Consider the following 18,719-nt stretch of genomic DNA (forward strand, 5'->3'; position numbering starts at 1 on the left):
CTAGGGAGAAGTTTTAGAATCATACTATAACTAAAACTCCTAGAAATCGTGACTTACTATTATAGACGGTCGTGATTCCACTAGACCTCATGGTTTTCGGCCAAAAATAGTAAGTGTCCTATTTGGTTCAACCATGCTATACTCCTAATTATTATAAGCACTTTTCATGTTGGACGCGACTCTTAAAGCCCAGCAGATGAAGAGTTATAACCAAACTAAAACTTACTATAAATAGTAAAAATGAAATTAAAACAGGATTTCGACCGTTGATCGTATGGTATTTTGCAAATTCGGTGTGGGCAACTCGGCATAGGGAGGTTGGGTGGCTAAAGTAGCTCATCCTACCCTAAAATCATATATAGTACGTATGATAATTCATTTCGGTTTGCGAGATACGTTCGTTTTAAGTTCTGGCAGTCTGAATTACTTCTGTCGTCGATCAGGCCTTTTTTGATCTATCTTGTCCATGAAAGTGTCCACGACTCACTCTACATCAGGAAGGCATACTTTTGGTCTGAGGCCTAAAATTTGACTTGCATCTTATGGTTTTCATGCAGCCGAACAATTCTGAATCAATGTTTTAAGTATCGATGAGATCAGACGATATATCCCATGATATATCTTGTATTCCACTCTAGCAATGCGAAATGTACCAGTGGAATATATCTCATGTTTGATTTAGTGAGTAGTTTTTGTTTTGTTTTGTTTTGTTTTTTTTTTTTTTTCTGTAAATCTTTTTAAATCAATGTCAAATTGTTACAAATTTATGATTTTTCATGTTAAACTTCGATTTCAAGATTTAGAGAAAAATGGCCTTGTTATGAAAAATTGAAAAACAAAATACAATTTTTTTAATTTATTGCAAATCCATTGCAATCTTCATGTCCAAAAATAAAATCAAATATATATATAGGGAAAAGGTACTATGCGCTCGACCTCACGAGTCTATCCCATGAGGTCGAGCTGTGTGGGCCCCACCGTGATGCGTTTTGAACATCTACCCCATCAGTCAGATGCACCATTCCATTGTGGGCCTAGGTCTCAAAAATCAAGTCAATCCGTGACTTGTGTGGGCCACACCACATACAGAAGTAAGGAGGGCCCGTGCACCATTAAAACATTCATAATCAATTTTTGGGACACCGAGATGTGGTTTGCAAATCTAGCCCATCCATTATGTGTGTTCCACTTAGATGAGGGTTCAGACCAAGTTTCAGCAGCATTCAAAACTCAAGTGGGCCCCACCAAGTGCTTTTATATGTTTTAACGGTGTCTTCACATGATTTTAGATGGTATGGCCCACCTGAGTTCCTTATACGGCTGATTTTTGGGATATCCCATAATTTAGAGGGGACCCATCAAATGCACGGTGTTGATGGTCGACACGCATCACGGTGGGGCCCACACAGCTCGACCTCACGGGAGCTTATCGTGAGGTCGAGCGCATGGTACTTTTTCCCATATATATATATAACATGATTTAGTGGGTTTTTTTTAAAAAAACTTTTGAATGTACTGCTTGTGTTTCTTTGTGTCATCTTACATTTATAAATTATGAGTATACAAAAAATTAAATATTTTGTACCTTGTTTGTTTTGTAATATTTTGATTTATAAATGTATGTTGATATATTTTTTAATGATCATTGAAGTTTTGATCGACTTTTCTGTATTTTCATAATATATCACGCAATGCAACTCATATATGTCATGCAATAACTATTACATATAGGTGTCCAAAGGGTGGAATAAGCAACGTGATACTGATATTTCTGCCACTAAAGTAAATAACAACCCTTGACTAGGGGTGTACACGAACCGAGCTAGCTCGGTTGACTTGCTTGGCTCGACTCGACTCGGATCGAAGCTGAGTTCGAGCTTTTAGCTCGAAAATGCATTTGAGCCGAGCTCGAGCTTGACCCAGCTCGACTTGACTCGGCTCGAACTCGGTTCGACTCGATGCGAGTATATATATACCCTTTTAGAACACTAACCTAATTCCCATCCCATTCCTCAGCCGCTCGCGCTTGTTCTCCCTTTCAAAAAAAAAAAAAAAACTTCTCTCCCTCTGAAAAAACCTTAACCCGCATGCCATTCCTTCTTCCCTCTCTCAAAAAATCCTAACCCTTAGCTCGTTCGGCATCCCTGCCGCACGATGGCCCTTTCATTCCCAACCGCTGCTTCCCTTAAATAATAATAAAAAACCCTCCCTCTCTCAAAAAACCGTAACCCATAGCTCTGATGTCCCTTCATTTCTAGAGTCATTGAGAGACATATCCTTATTTTAGCTACAGCAGATGGGAACATTCTCACAAGCACTAGAAAAATAGAGATGGTGAAACAGAAGCTTCTCCTACATATGAGGTTGGATGTTCTTTTCTTGTAGATTTCCATCATGTAAAATAGTGAGATTTTGAAGTTGCAGTTCAGGTATTTGCGGAAATGGCTCAATGATGAACTTGACTCGGTCTTGGCTTGAACTCGCCCGAGCTGGCCTGAGCTGTTGACTGAACCGAGGTGAGCTGGCCAGTCAGGCTTGAGGACCGAGCTGAGCCAAGTTCGAGCTGAGGTCAGCCAGCGTTCGAGCCGAGTCGAGCTGAGGCCAGCTCGAATCGGTTGGACTAGATGTACACCCCTACCCTTGTCTGATATTCTGGGGCACTCGATCTGCAGGCGACCTATCAGATTGACGGTGGGCCACCGAAACTCTGGCCCCACTTCCAGAATCAAAACCCGAGCGTACCTATCATGTCTTCGGGTCTCAGCACCCCAATCCTATCCCGCTTCCATCCCTGTTAAACCCATATAAAATCCGTGGAGGCGCTGTAGCATTTCTACCCCTACGAAGAACATGGCCGCTTCAAGGCTTTTACTCCTCCGCTCCCCTTTCTTCTGTATTTACAGAAATGCCACTGCACCTTCCTCTCTCTCCAACCTTCATACGCTCTCTCTTCGCACCCTTCTCTCCGCGCCTCGCCCACGCGCCAAACCCTCCCTACTGCAGCGGCTGCAGTTTCACTCCGACAGCAGCACCGCCGCTACAGCATCGAGGGCCTTTGCCGATAATCCAGCAGAGCCCTCCGAAGCCGTCAATCACCCGTGGCCCGAGTGGGTGAATTTCCTCGAACAGTTAAAGAGCAAAGGCTATTTTGATGCCGATGACGGCACTTCTCTGCCTACTGAAACCGAGGAAGGCAGTTCCACCGCTTTTCCCAAGGACTCTAATCGGTTGAAGACCGCCTGCTTGAGCTTCGCCCGCGAGCGGTTCGACATTCTCAGGTATGGCCTCTTCGTTCTTTCTCTTGCTTTCTCTTAGGGCCTGTTTGGATGCCTGTAAGTTTTTTAATTTGTAAGTTACATGTAACTTACTTATAAGGTAATAACTTACATATTCACACTAACTAGAGCTTGAAGTAGGGAATCCTTGAAAAATCAGATTGACACATAAAAAAGATTGGATAAAAGTATTCCATTTTATTGAGCTCATGTAAATGAATAGTTTGACCGATTCTTAGGTTAAACTAATCAACAGGTGGGCCATAAAAGTTTCCATGTTTTTGAAATGCTTGCAATGTGGAAAAAACTAAAGGTAGCATATCCAAGTAAATATTTCCATTTTCTTTCTAAAACAGGTTGGTTTTTTCTGTTTTTCTCTACTTCCCATGCACATATGAGAAACAAACACTAGTTGGATGCATGCACAGATCAAAGGCAGTCAAATTTACAGTATATAATCTCTGTCCAAGCATTGTATATCAAGCACACCAATGGCTGAATCTGAAATTACAGGAGCAGCACAAAAGCAATGGCTTGAGATAACCAAGCCAACAGAGGATCTCCTTCAAAAGCAATGGCTTGGGAATAGGTTGAGGCTGAGGATAAAGGCTGTTTCGTATCTGATTTGCACTGGTTATAGGTCTCACAATGTACTGGAATTAAACAGATCTGGGATCTGGGACCTATTTGGGGACAGGCTGCACTGAACAACAAGCCCCACTTGTACAAAATGAACACTGGAATGGCCCATGCCTGTAACATGTGACACGCTGCTGACAGCCCATGCACCGAAAATCACCAGATAAGAGAAGATCCTAGCCATAGAAATTTTGGCCTTTTATTGGTTGGGTGGAATCTTTCTGCATGTTCCCTTTGAACCCTTGACTTGTTATCTGCCTGTTGAAAGGTTTACAAATTTTTCATTTGGGACATTTTTGGTGCATGAGCCAGCCACGGTCAGGTCCATGATATCAATGGTTTGGATCGCTGAACAATGGCCCTGCTTGTACAAACTAGAAACAACAAATGCAGTACTGTGTGGTAGCTTCGCCAAGCATTGCTAGGTCCATCTTAACTGTTCAACATGTGACGTGTCTTGCTAGGACGATCTTGACCGTTGAAAAAATTTCATGCCTACTAGTGACTTTATTGGCGGACTTTCAATCATTACTATTTTCCTGTGGTGTGGTCCACCTGAGATTTGTATATGCCTCATTTCCAGAATCAAGCCTAAAATGATCTGAAAAAATGGATGGACGGCATGGATAAAACACATACAAGATGTTGGGCCTCATAAACCACCAACCATTACTCACACCTCCTCGCCAAACCACCTTTGTCAACCCTGATGCCAAAAAAAAAAAAAAAAAAAAAAAAAAAAGGAAAAAAGAAAAAGAAAAAGAAAAAGAAAGGGTTTTTCTTAGGGCAACCTTGCTGGAGCTTGATGGGAGAGGGAGAAGGAGACTGAGACAGAGTGAGAAGGAGATTGAGAGAGGGAGATGGAGACGCCGGAGGGGGAGAAGCTGTTTATATAGTAAAATGGCCACCAATTGGCTTTAATGCCGTTGCGATTCTCCCCAATGGCAGCATCGTAGCCTTCATTGTGTTTGAATGTGGCCTCATAGCCTTCAATGGCCTCTCAGTCTACACTCCGTCTGAATGTAGGCAGACTTCTTCAATGCAAGCTGCGATTCTTCCCAGAAATTTTAATTTTAAAAAATTCCAACCGTTACCTGTATTTGATACAGGTAACTTGAAAAACGACTCAAGTCCTTGTATCATTTTCGTCTCTTTGTCCCATAAGAAAGTCACAGGTTAAGAGAAAGTTACCTGTGACTTTCCTCCTCCAAACACGAACTGCAACAATCTCACTTGTAACTTTTTAGATTTTAGAAATGTTACAAGCATCCAAACGGCCCCTTATTTTTTTGTGAGGAATTTTGCATGTGGGCATATGCATTGCACTTGGCTTGTATTTGAGTGAATATGGACCGTTTGAATTGTGGGTCTCGCTTTAGGTGGGTCGTAGCCTAAAAATTTCATGGGTGGGATGGTCTTGATCGTATGATCAGTGGGCATGAATCAGATGGCTGAGCTTGTGTGTACCCTTCCATGGTGGGGACCACATTTTGAATTGTAAGATGATTTTATCTATATAACAGGGCCATTGACTTCGCTTCTAGCATGTACAGGTAGATAGATCTATATTATTATGAGTCTGTAGCACAAGGACTGTATTACACCGCTCTTTGTTGCTGATTGTTGGCAAACTTTTCATTAAATTCTGCCATCGCATTAGCTTCTCGGAAGATGTGGTTTATGGCAGCTTCTCGGAAGATGTGGTTTATGGTTCAATTGTGCAAGTTCTGCAGCAGACGATTAGTTCGGTTGTCAGCAGCTCCATCCTCCATCTCGGGTCCAGCTGTTGAGAAAGAAGAGAAACTGTCAGTAACTATGTCCAGCTAAGTAATATTTCTCTGAATGGCCAGAGTAATTCTAGTATTGCATAGCATTCTGCCTCATTTGCAGAACAGTTCCATAACTTTTTGGAGTGCCATGATGCATTGGCTGAGCTGGTTTCAAATGATTCCACCCGTTCTCCCTCCCCACTTGCTGCTACCGTTGATCTGAATTTAATTTGCAGAATCTGAGATTTGGGGGTGTCCATTTTACTAGAAAGAGACTCTACTGACTTGGCCGTGGCTTTGATCCCATCCTTTGAGAAATTGAAGTTCCTGGGTGGAGTAGACCTTTTTTTTTGTCAGATAAGGAATTACAAAACTCTATGGTTGCATGTTTTATATACCAAATTATTGTACTCAATGAAGGTATTTTTTGATTGAATAGGCTTTGGTTCCTGGTTAACCAGTTATGCCAGATGGTGGTGGCGAAAATTGTTCTCCAGAGTGTTCAGAGGTGTCCCTTTCCCATGTGTATTGCATTCAAAGATTATATGGCTTGGATGAAATTGTCCTGCTGAATGTGATTGACCTTAAATAGGTCCACCTGAGGAGTTCGGATGGACTCTGCAAACTGGTGTCGAAACAGAGGCGTGCAGCAGTTACCCGATGTTGGTTGCACATTGGACATGTATCATCTACAGATCTACTGGAATGCCTGGCTGTCACGACATGACCTTAGTGGGAATACTGTTGTCGAGACTAAACCAAAGAAAGGTTCAAATCCTGTGCATGGTGGGCTAGTTCCACATGAGGTTCCAAAGGTTTGCATTATTGGTTGGCTCTTGTATATGGTGTGATTAGGTTAATAAATGATATGCTGACTGAGCTGAAAATTGATCATTTGTGGATGGTTCCTAGACACAAGAGTCTTCAAGAGGATCTGGTTTGATAGGGTTTGCAATATACTCCCGGCAATGGATGGGGCCAAAGAGCTTTAACTAGTTCAGCCTTCCATATTATATCTTCCTGATTTATGAAGGTGTTGACAGCTTGATGCAGAAGTTCCTAGGATCCTGGCAAGGGATTGGATGACTGCGGGGGAATTTCGAAGTAAGTGAACCGTCTATTGGAGTTATTTGATTCGACATCCATTCCCCACTAATCCAGAACTCCATAAGGTCATCATGAGTGTTTAGAAGGCCTTTCCAGATGCTCGAGGCATTTTGGAGAGTAGGATAGCTTAGAAATTTTTATGTGATTGGAGGTATTTGGCTTCCATGTGTTTACTCCACAAGTTATTAGCATTGGATTTGACATTCCATCCCGTTTTCCTCAGAAGATCCTGGTTCATGTGCTTCATCTCTCATAAGTGAGTTTCCAAATGGACTCATATCTGCAAAATTTTAGCAATCTCCTTTTTAATGGTCTATCAACTCATAAAGATACCCTCTTATAGGTGTTGTGTCACTGTCAATCAAAGGAGAACCTTCACAAGTGGTGATGCAACTTTACATGAATGCTCAACATACTACCAAAACGTTTTATCGAAGATGATATCATGAGTCTTAATCATTTTTGATTTCATTGTTAGCGGTACGTTAGCCCATTCTTGTGATGCAAATGTACTTCTTATGGTTGCTTTTTTCTACAAAATGCTTGATAGTGTAAACAAAGTAGTGAATCTTGTGGCTGCAGGGCAGATTAGCTTCTCCATCTGTGTTCCTATGCTTCATATTTGTCAGAGCAAAGAAAGAACTTGGGAAGAAAAGAAACTCAGAGAGAGACTTGGATGTCTAGTCCTCTCTCTTTATATATTAAGTGAATGGAAACATTACATAAACTACCCTTAGAGAAAAGGGTAAAAAAGGAACAAAAATAAAAGAACTAATAAAAGGGAAAAAAGAGGCTCACAACCCAAGTTAGGCCCAAGTAAAGGGAATGGTCCATGGCCCAGAGGGATATGGCCCAATTATGTCAACACTCTCCTTCAAGTTGAGGCATAGATATCAATAGTGCTCAGCTTGCCTTGAATACGTTGTCCCGCTTTAACTCAAAGAGGGTTAGTGAAGATATTAGCAAGTTGTTCAGTAGAAGGGATAAATGGAGTAGAAATTATGCCACAAGTAACCTTCTCACAAATAAAATGACAATCGGCTTCAATATGTTTTGTGCGTTCATGAAAAATGAGATTAGAAGCGATATGAATGATAGCTTGATTATCACAATACATGGGGACTTGAGTATTCACCGGAAATCCTAACTTAATGACAAAACTTTTCAGCCACAAAATTCACATTTAGTATTCGCCATAGTGCAATACTCAAACCCTGTACTGGATCGTGCAACAGCAGTTTACTTCTTGGTCTTCCACATAACAAGATTTCCTCTTAAAAAACGTACAATATCCTGTCATAGAACGATGATCATCAGGAGAACATGCTCATATTGCATCGGAATAATCTTCAATATTCAGATTATTATGACAACTAAATAGGATGCCACGACTTGGAGATGGCTTGATAGAATGTGACGAACAACTTTAAGATGGTTGGAGCGAGGAACAATGCATAAATTGACTTACCAGACTGACTACATGAGATAGGTCAGGACGAGTAATAGTCAAATATATCAACCAACCAACCAAATGCTGGTACATGCGAGGATCATTAAGAAGTTTCCTATTATGCTCTAAAAGGGAATCAAATGGTTTAACACCAAGATTACTAGTAGTCATCAAAAGATCAAGAGCATATTTTTGCTAAAATAAAACGATACCCTCTTTGAACGAGAGACTTCAACGCCAAAAAAAATATTTTAATAGGCTCAAATCTTTGATGTTAAAGACATTGCTTAGATAAATCTTCAATTTAGAGATCTTACTAGTATCATCATCTGTAATAATAATATCGTCCACATAAACACCAACAATGATAATGCCTTGGACATGCCGCTTAACTAACACTGAGTGGTTTGATTGAGTGTGTGAAAATCCAATACCAATCAAGGCCCTACTATATTTCTCAAACTAGGTGCAAGGGGCCTGCTTCAAATCATATCAAGGTGTTCCATATCTGTTACGATATGCCTGTAAAGGCTGATACGTATAGGTAACGACCATGACCGTTATGTGATACGGGGGTGAAAAGGGGCAGTTAGTTTTTTGAGACCGTATCAGTCGTTACGGTGGCCGTAACAGGGCATAATGACCGTTACTCCTGTGACACTCGAAAAATGATCACTTTTTTTTTTCTATTTAAATTCATTTTTCTCCTCTTTTTCACTTTTCTCATTCCAAAAACTCTCCTGTATCATTTTATAACAGATTTCGACCACTCTTACTATAGCTTTTAAGATTAAAATTGTGGATTGAAGTGATTTGAGTGAATAGATTCTTCGAGGGCCTTTTTTTTTCAAAAAATTGAAAAAGCAGTATTTATGCCTTTTTCTAGTTTCTAGTTTTAATGCTTGATTGTGATGTGTAAACATTAGAGACAATCATATTAAACAATTCACTAGCCAGCCTGATACAACACTTTCACCAAAGAGTGGATCGTTACACTACCGTAAACATGTTCAAAACAAAAAATGAATACATATTTGAAATATTTACATTATTCTTAATTTTCTAGATATTTTTTCAGAATTTATTGGGCAAAAGAAAATTTTCAACTGTTATGGGGGTCGTAACGGTCGTTACGCCCCCGTATTGGCCGTTATGGTCAATATCGTATCGGTAATGGTGGTGACCGTTATGGCCATCGTTACCGATACGGAATACCTTAAATCATATATTGCCTTTCTAAGACAAAAAACCTTCTTTTCCTTCCCCTTTTGAGCAAAACCAACAGGAAGCATTTAAATTTCCTCATTTAAATCACCATTTAAGAAGGTATTCTTTACATCAAATGGGTGTAATGGCCAATTTAGATTAGCAGCAAGAGAAATAATAATACAAAGTAATACAAACTAAGTTATCTTAGCCACAGGAGCAAAAGTCTTAAAGTAATCTTCACCATATGTATATGTAAAGCCTTTAACAACCAAGCGAGCTTTATATCTGGCTATATGATCATAGGGTAGTACTTAAGGGCATATACACAGTGACAATATATTAGAGTCTTCCCAATAGGTAAAGCAGTCATCTCCCATGTATGATTCTTCTCAAGAGTAGCCATCTCCTCCATAGCTTGATGCCACAGAAGAGAAGTATAATGCTTCTTATAATTTTTTGGTATAGTAGAAGTGGAACACTCAAGGGTAGAAACAAAAGACCTGTGTTCAGGAGACAAGAAATGACAGGAGACAGTTTTGAATAGGATGAGCAGTACATTGTCTTTTAACTTTCCTGATAACAACACATAAATCTAGGGATGGATCTAAATATGGATCATAATAAATGGGCAAACAAGTAGGAATGCGATTAGTACCGAAAGTTCAAAAGAGCCTGCTTTGTGGTGGACTGTGGGAAGACGAATGTACGAACATTGCTTCTTTCATACACCTTTAAATTTGGTTTAGTCAGATTTAGTTTAGTTAATTGAGAATCGGAAACCACGTTATCTATACCATTATTGGATGGAGCATTTGCCCCTGGAATAGATGAAACAAAAAGAATTGGATCGGGGTTAAGAACATGTATAGGAAAAACCATAGACTTGCCGTTCTCTATAATATTCAGAAAAATATGGAACGTTTTCACGAAACTTGACATCCATAGAAACATAACATTTTTTTTTTATTGATTAGATTAAAACACTAATACCCTTTTTGAGAAGCTGAATATCCCAGGAAAGCACATTTGACATCCTGGTCTAACAATTTATTTTGACGAGGGTCATTATTTTAAACATAACAAACACACCCAAAGACTCTCAATGACATTTCAGAAATAGAGTAGAATGCTGAGAAATATTGAATAGGAGACCGAACCTTAAGAATTGTTGTGAGCAAACGATTAATCAAATAGCAGGTAGTAAGACTAAGAACAACATCCGACAAAAAAACATTAGGAACAAGCATACCAATGAGAATATCACGAGTAATTTCTAAGAGATATCTATTCTTTCTTTCAACAATACTATTTTTGTTGTGGGGTTTATATACAAGTTGTTTGAGAGTTTATACCATGCTTCTGAAGATAAGATAACATAGAATTAAAAAAGATATTCCTTTACAATGTTGATATACATGGTTCCTATATTTGTATTAAATTGATTTTTAACCAAAGCATGAAACACTTTGAAAATTAAACCAACCTCATCTTTACGTTTCATTAAATAAATCCATGTCATACAAGAAACATCATCACTAAATGAAACAAAGTATTTAAATCTATTAGTAATCGGAATCGCCCTCCGCACATTACTAACGATTTATTTATTTGTCTTTCTTTTGACTTATGATATTTAGCTAAAACACAAGCTTTACATTAAAAATTCTTGATATTCCCAGACTCAACTGACTGACGCAACAAAGACTGTAAAACTCAATTAGAAGGATGACAAAATGTCAATGCGAAAGATAAAGGTCCTTTTTTGCTTTTCACTAAACTAATTTGAAGGATTCGAATGAAGAATGTGTAGTCCATCTTTCTCAAGTCTACCACCAAGCAGCTTTTTCATCTTCAAATCTTAAAAGACGATCAGGAAAATGGATCATGCTACAATTTAGATCCTTCGTAATTTGACTCACAAATAATAAATTAGAATCAATATTAGGAATCAATAAGACAGAGGATAGGGAAAATGATGGTGAAGCAAAAACAATACCTTTTTCCCTAATAGGTAACAGTGGTCGTAATGGTCATCACTATTACCGATATGGGTATTGGTATTAACGGTCGATATGGGGGCGTAACGGTCGATACGACCCTCATAACGGTTCAAAAAAAATTTGCCCAAAAAATTCTGAAAAAATATCTCGAAAATCTAAAATGATGTAAATATTCTAAATTTGTATTCATTTTTTGTTTTGAACATGTTTATGGTAGCATAACAGTCCACTCTTTAGTGAGAGTGTTGTATTGGGTTGTCTGTGTCTCTAATGTTTACCCATTACAATAAAGCATTAGAATTAGAAATTGGGAAAAAAAATGCATATATACCTTCGATTTTTATTTATTTATTTATTTTTTAATTAAAAAAAATGGCCCTTGGAGCTTCTAGTCCCCCAAATTACTTCAATCTACTATTTTAATGCTAAAAACTATAGTACGAGTGGTCGAAATATGTCGTAGAACGATGTAGGAACATTTTGGAATTAGATAAGTGAAAAAATGAATTTACATATATAAAAAACAAATCGTCGTTTTTCGACCATTATGGGGGTAATGGTTGTTATGCCCTGTAACAATCGTTACAAACCTTGTAACAGCCGATACGATCCTAAAAAATCAACTACCCCGTTTTACCCCCGTATTGCGTAACAGTCATGGTTGTTACCTATACGTATTGGCCTTTCCGTCCATTTCATAATGGATACGGAACACCTTGGTATCATTTGCTAACCAGTGTTCGAAATATCGGTATCGCGTTATGTATTGCATCATTGGGATACAAATATGTATCAATTATCGCACGAGATATATTGTTTGTATTAGGTAATTTATTACGCTTTTTGGGAAACATGAGGAAACATTAGGAAAATGGTTGAATTTTTCAATGAAACTTCAGGGATTGTTAACAAAGACCTTAATATACACTTTTAAATCATAACATCTCAAAAACGAAGTGCACATAATAGGTTTCCTTTAGAAATTAGTCTCAATTGATGGCTGGTTGAGGGAAAATTTTGAAAAAAAATGGAGAACATGAAGAACCAATGGATATCGAAATCAAGCTCCAACTCCATGATTTTTCATGCAAAACATGAAGAATCAATGGGTTTATAAACATTTGATACTGATTTAACATAATTTCAACAAAAAAGGATTGAAAATTGAAAATGCTCACCGGATCGAACATGTGGGATATATTGGCACTAACTGTGCGTTTTGTATCACACAGGTGGGATACAAGATATATCATGGGATATATTGGCCGATATCATCAATATTCAAAACATCGATACTAACCTTACATGGCCTAAATAAAGATTTGAGATAAATGAAGAAAAAGAGGCAGTTGTACTTGTTATATGATCCATAACCCTTTAATAAATTATCTAAGGGTTGACGCAGAAGTAGTGTGAAGTGCAGAGATGGTATTACCTTTTTTAGCCAAAGATGCAGATAGAGAGGCCTTATTCTGTGTAGCTTCTCTTTATAAAGCATCATACTCACCTTTTTGAAATATGGACTACATCCTCGGCTAGTCGAACTACATGTGACGTCGCTAGAGGAGCCACGTCACTAACAATATGTGGAAAGTCTTTATCGTCTATAGTGGCTGAATTAACAGAACAACCTCGAGGTGGTTTACCGTGAAGCACCCAACAATCACAATGAGTACACAAACGGTCTACACAATGACTACAACCAATGTAGCAACCACAACCATGGTCAGCATTCCGTCCTCCTCATCCAGGAGCTCTACTTCTTCCACTAGTAGTATTATCATAATACGGAAGATAATTGCTGGACTTAAGCTTCAGGGTTGTAATTTGCAATCCAGTGTTCGCAGAATGAACAATCAACTGTTCCATCTGACAGTTGATTGTACTTGTGACGCAGGACAACCCTAATTATGATGCATGCTCATGGACATAATTAAACAGCGGAAATAAAAGGCATAAATGATCTAAAATTCTAATAGTAATCATCATAACTGAGACAATCATCAAGTAAACATGCAATGGAGCGGGCCATCACTACAACCATAGATTATGGAATTCAATTACTACTTAGGTTGGATCCGGCGAGGGATGAGACCTCCCGATCTTGCATGATCACACCCAATCGATCAATGAAGATCACTAGTCCGAATAATCAAAAAGTTTCTCGGATTAGGGATTTGAGAATTTGGGGGTTTAGGGTTTAGATCGGTTCTCAAGATTTTGATCGAAGAAAGATTAGTCAAAACTGGAAAATAGAAGGAAGAAAATTATTACCTTGAAGAAGTTGGAGGGGCACAAGAAGAAATTAGAAGAAGAAGATCAAAGGAAGAGAAGAAGCACCATTAGAGAGAAGAGAGGAAGGAGGCAACCAAAGGGTTTGCTTTTCATTAATCAATAGTTGAGATTCGAGTTTAGGGCTTTAGCCCACTTAAATAAGCAAATAAAGACATAAAATTACTAAAATACCCCTAGAATAAGCAAATAAATATATAAAATTACTAAAAGACCCCTAACTAAGTCAAAAACGCGCAAATAACATAAGTACGGGAAAGTTTGGGCGCTCGGTCTTCTTTCTCCAATCTTCCTTCACATGTGTCTTCCCTGAGTGGGGTTTTCTATGTCTAATCACATGTGAAAGGTCTTCAGCTCCTCAATAGTCGCCTATCCATAAGGACGACACTTGTGGTTGGTGCTTTCTTCGTTGGTACACCTTGAATGCGCTTGTGTCCGCATTAACTTGTAATCCCAAATCTAGACGAAGAAGCCATATTTAAACCCAACAAGTCTTAAAATTTCACCAACCAAAATCCTAAGGTTGCTATAGGAATACTAAAAAGAAATACTCAAGAACCAAAAGGAATACTCAAAAGGAAATAAATCTCAAAGAATGATTGTTCAAATTAACAAATCACTAAGAAATAAAAAAAGGGAGGGGTGTTCTTACCATTGAATTACTAAAATAAAACAAATCTAGGAAAATCTACGGTTACCATGAGGAGATTCTTGTAAATCTGGAAGAAAAAAAAAAAATTTGTCTAAACGATAATGACAAGCAAACACTTTTTTTTAGAGGATGACAACTTTATTAGAAAACGGTGAAGCTGAAAAAATAAAAGAAACAATCAACAAAGAAAAAAAGCAAAGAAAAACCAGAAAAGATTACAATGGCTGCAACCCAACCCAATCTACTACATTAGCAAGGGCTCTTGAGGAAGCACTCCAGGAAGAACCACATTTATCTCGGAAACATCTGTTATTCCTTTCAGCCCAGATAGCCCAAAGTCTATAGACTCCGGGAACACCCAATAAACTCCAAAGTGCTCCAGCACACTGTGTCAGAACTCCCTTGAGAAAGGGCAATGTATAAATAAATGATTCACTGTTTCTTCCTCTCTCTAACATAGACAACATGCATTCACAATGGTAAGACCCCTTCTCCGCAAATTATCGATGGTTACTACTAAATTCCACCCTGCAAGCCAAGCAAATGCCAACGCCTTTGATGGGACACCATAGGACCAAATAGGGAAAGTATGCACCTTCATTGTTGTCCTGTGCGATCGCATATGCGTATATCCATATGCAGATCGCATATGTGATCATGGCATATGCGACCTGGCACATATGCGATCGCGTATGTTGCATATTCGAAAACATGCGATTGCATATGCGATGTATGGGATCGCATATAGCATATGCGATCGCATATTGGCCATGGGACATTGAATTTTTATTTTTATTTTTATTTTTTTTGCAAAAAAAAAACATTTTGTCTATAAAAAGGCTTCCAAATCTCCTCCCTTTGCAATATTCTCACTGCAAAACTCTTTTACTCTATTTTTCTTTTACATTTCTTAATTACAAGTGGTCTTAATCTGCCTCTCTTATATTTCCTACTCAAGTGATCTTAATCTCTCTCTCTCTCTCTCTCTCTCTCTCTCTCTCTCTCTCTCACATTCCCTCTCTCTTGGAAGTTGGAAGATCAAGATTCAAGCACTTTTAAGTTTCAAGGAAGATAGCTTGTTGATTTTCTACCATAATAAATAAATATCTTGTTGATTTTGTTGTTACTTCTTGTCAAGTATATTGTTAAATGTGGATGACTTGATGTTTAATTCATTGTTTAATTGATTTTATCTCTCTCAAATGTATTTTAAATATGTAAAATTAGTTATCTATTAACTTAGAAAAGTTCTCCTCAGTTTCTTATTTTTTTTACAATTTCCCTAATATATATATATATATATATATATATATATATATATATATATATATATATATATATAAATTTTTCAAAAAAAAAAAAAATGCGATCGCATATGCGCATAGGCATATGCGATCGCACATGATCGCATATGCGATTTGACAACATTGTGCACCTTTGCATCACCTTGGACATTACTTGATAAGTGACAATATAGTGACTGGACTGAAAACTTTATGGATTTCGAGTAAGACCAATGTATCAAATCGACCCTGCCCATGACAGTGACTCCCGAGAGATGATGAAGCAACTTTGATAATTCACCAACTTACTCCTCCTGGAGATCTCTTCTACATTGAGGCACCCAAACACTAGTAGAAAAATCCAAGCAAGATGCCACCAAAGCATCTAGATTTGAAGCCACCTATGCTAACCTTGGGAGTCATATCAAGAATGAGGTGTTGCCTATCCATATGTCCTTCCAGAATCTGACCTCGGACCCGCTTCCCACTCGAAAACCCACTCCCTTAAACATCCAACCCCTTAAGGGTCATGATGGATCTCCACATAGACGGCCCTTTGTATAGCGGAATGCACTTAGGCCAACACCCCGATCCCTCAACCCCATACTTTCGTACCAAGACTTCCTTCCATAAACCCCCATTCTCTGCCCCGAACCTCTAGATCCACTTACCCAAAAGAGCTTGGTTTATTAATTCAAGATCCTGAATGCCCACTCCCCCCCTTCTCCTTCGATCTACATACATCAGCCCACTTCATGAGATGATATTTCTGCTTAGACTCCCCTCCCTGCCATAACAAGGCCCTTCGAAGTTTCTCCAAGTTAAGAGTGCACTCCTTTTGGGCGCTGGAATGAGGACGTAAACAAAAGTGGTAGGTTAGCTAACACCGTTTTAATGAGGAGAATTCTTCCAGCCAAGGACAAACATCTACTTTTCCACGCAGATAATCTTCTTTAAGACCTTTCAATGACTGGATGCCATTACGACTTGTTTAGTTTTCCAATGCACAACGGGAGGTCCAAGTAGGAGGATGGGAAGAATCCCGCCTTACAACCAAACAAGCGAGCAAAAGATTCCACTTCCTCCTGTGATAGACCTATACCCAAACAGTTCGGATTTATAAAGATTTACCGGAAGACATGAAACTGTTTTGAAGCAGAATTTTGCCTTTATGAGATTATCAACTCAGGTAACCTCCGCATCACAAAATAGTATGGTACCATTCGCAAACCGAAGATGTGATACCTGAAAGACTACTCCATCCACCTTGAAGCTGTGAAATAAACTTTCCTGAACCCATTTAGATAACATCCTGCTTAGTTCTTTGGTCACAACAACGAAAAGGGAGAGAGCGAATCTCCTTGCCTTAGACCCCTAGAGGATTTAAAAAAACCTTGGGGTGAGCCATTGATTAGAATTGAAAACTTGGCCAAGCCCATGCATTCCTTAATCCAACTCCTCTACCCATACGACCCAACAAATAGTTTAGAAATGGCCATTCCACATGATCACAAGTTTTCTCCAAATCTAGGTTGCACAACGCTCCCCTACTGCCTTCCTCGCGTCACAAATTGATGACATCATTAGCGATAAGGGATCTTCCCAAAATCTGCCTACCTTCAACAAAAGCCCCCTACTCTTTGGATATCAATCGTCCCAACACGGATCTGAATCTAGGTGCCAGAATCTTTGCTAAGATATTTTAAGGAGAGGAAATAAGACTTATTGGCCGAATGTCTTTGATGCATTCCGCCCCTTCCTTCTTATGAATAAGTGTTATAAACGTTGCACCCATCTTAAAGGCAAGCTTACCATTCATGCTGAACTCGGAACAAAAAGCCATCAAATCTAACCTTACAGTTTCCCAAAAAAATTGGAATAATGCTAACTGGAAGCCATCTAGTCCTGGGGCCTTGTCCTTACCTATACCTTTAATAGTAGATTTGATCTCCTCCGAAATTTTCTCTTCCAAAAATTCTGCCTCACCACTAGACAAGGTTGTGAACTTGAGCTGATCTAGCTTCAGTCTTTATAGCCTTCAATCTGAAAGCAAATTTCTGTAATAAGACACAAGATCTCCACAAACTCGCGCTTTACCTTCGATCTGGATCCCATCTTCCACTACTGACTCTATCTTGTTTGAACGAGCTCTAGCATTGGCATAACCATGGAAGAAATTGGTATTGTTATCCCCCTCCTTGAGCCATGTGGCACGTGATCGTATTTCTTCTTCTACAAATAGTTATTGTAATCCCTTTGGATGGTTTCCCCATGATTTCTTTCAATATCCAATAAAGCACCACCTTTCTCTTTTAGATCCAAGGCTTGAATTTCCTCCAATAAACTATCCATCACTGCTTCCCTATTTTGGAAGAATTCCTCTTTCCAAGAAGCAATTTTACCTTTGAGGAGATGCAATTTTTGGAATAAGACAAAACCCAACTGACCTGATATGTGAAAGGATTCCCACCATTTAATCACCAACTCCTTGAAGCCTTCAACTTCTAGCCAAGCCAGTTTGAACCTGAATGGTCTTGGACCCCAACTTTCCATCTTTACTTCTAGCATTATCGGGCAGTGATCAGATATGGGTTTGGGCAGGCCCCTTTGAGAAGGCAAAGAGTAGTGATCAATTCATTGAGCCAAAACTAGGAAACAATCAAGTTTTTATTGAATTGGATTAGTTTGACCATTAGACCATGTAACTTTGATCCCTCAACCAGATTATTCTGACAGATCCAATCTGAAAAAGCCTGCATGCTTCGAGTAGGACTCCCTCTTGTCGATTTTTCGTAAGGAAATCTTGTAATGTTAAAGTCTCTTCCGATGCATCGCAGAAGACCCCATTTGGGTCCGACCAAGTCCACCTTTGCCCAAAACCACCCCCTTAGAGGCAAATTATTCGGGCCATAAACTATTGAAAATAACCACTAGAAATTGGAAGATTTGTCATGCAAAACCAGACTTAAAGAGAATTCACCAGCCCAATTATCTTTCATAGACCATCACATCGAGTTTCAAATGATTAGAATGCCTCCTGCTG

General features: G+C 38.8%; 1 protein-coding gene across 4 annotated transcripts in view; it reads left to right on the forward strand.

Moving 5' to 3' along the window:
- The first annotated feature begins 2,706 nt into the window (after positions 1-2,706).
- The window catches only part of LOC131251426 (zinc finger protein VAR3, chloroplastic), a 32,270-nt gene continuing 16,257 nt past the window's right edge, over positions 2,707-18,719 (forward strand). For 2 of the 4 annotated variants that reach the window (XM_058252116.1, XM_058252117.1), the window contains exon 1: positions 2,707-3,278. In XM_058252116.1, coding sequence (XP_058108099.1) covers positions 2,851-3,278 — 428 coding nt within the window. In that variant the 5' untranslated portion in view covers positions 2,707-2,850. The remainder of the gene's footprint in view (positions 3,279-18,719) is intronic. The other 2 variants (XM_058252115.1, XM_058252114.1) reach the window with 2 other exon arrangements.

This window comes from Magnolia sinica, chromosome 7 (assembly GCF_029962835.1).
Source record: "Magnolia sinica isolate HGM2019 chromosome 7, MsV1, whole genome shotgun sequence".
Lineage (NCBI taxonomy): Eukaryota > Viridiplantae > Streptophyta > Magnoliopsida > Magnoliales > Magnoliaceae > Magnolia > Magnolia sinica.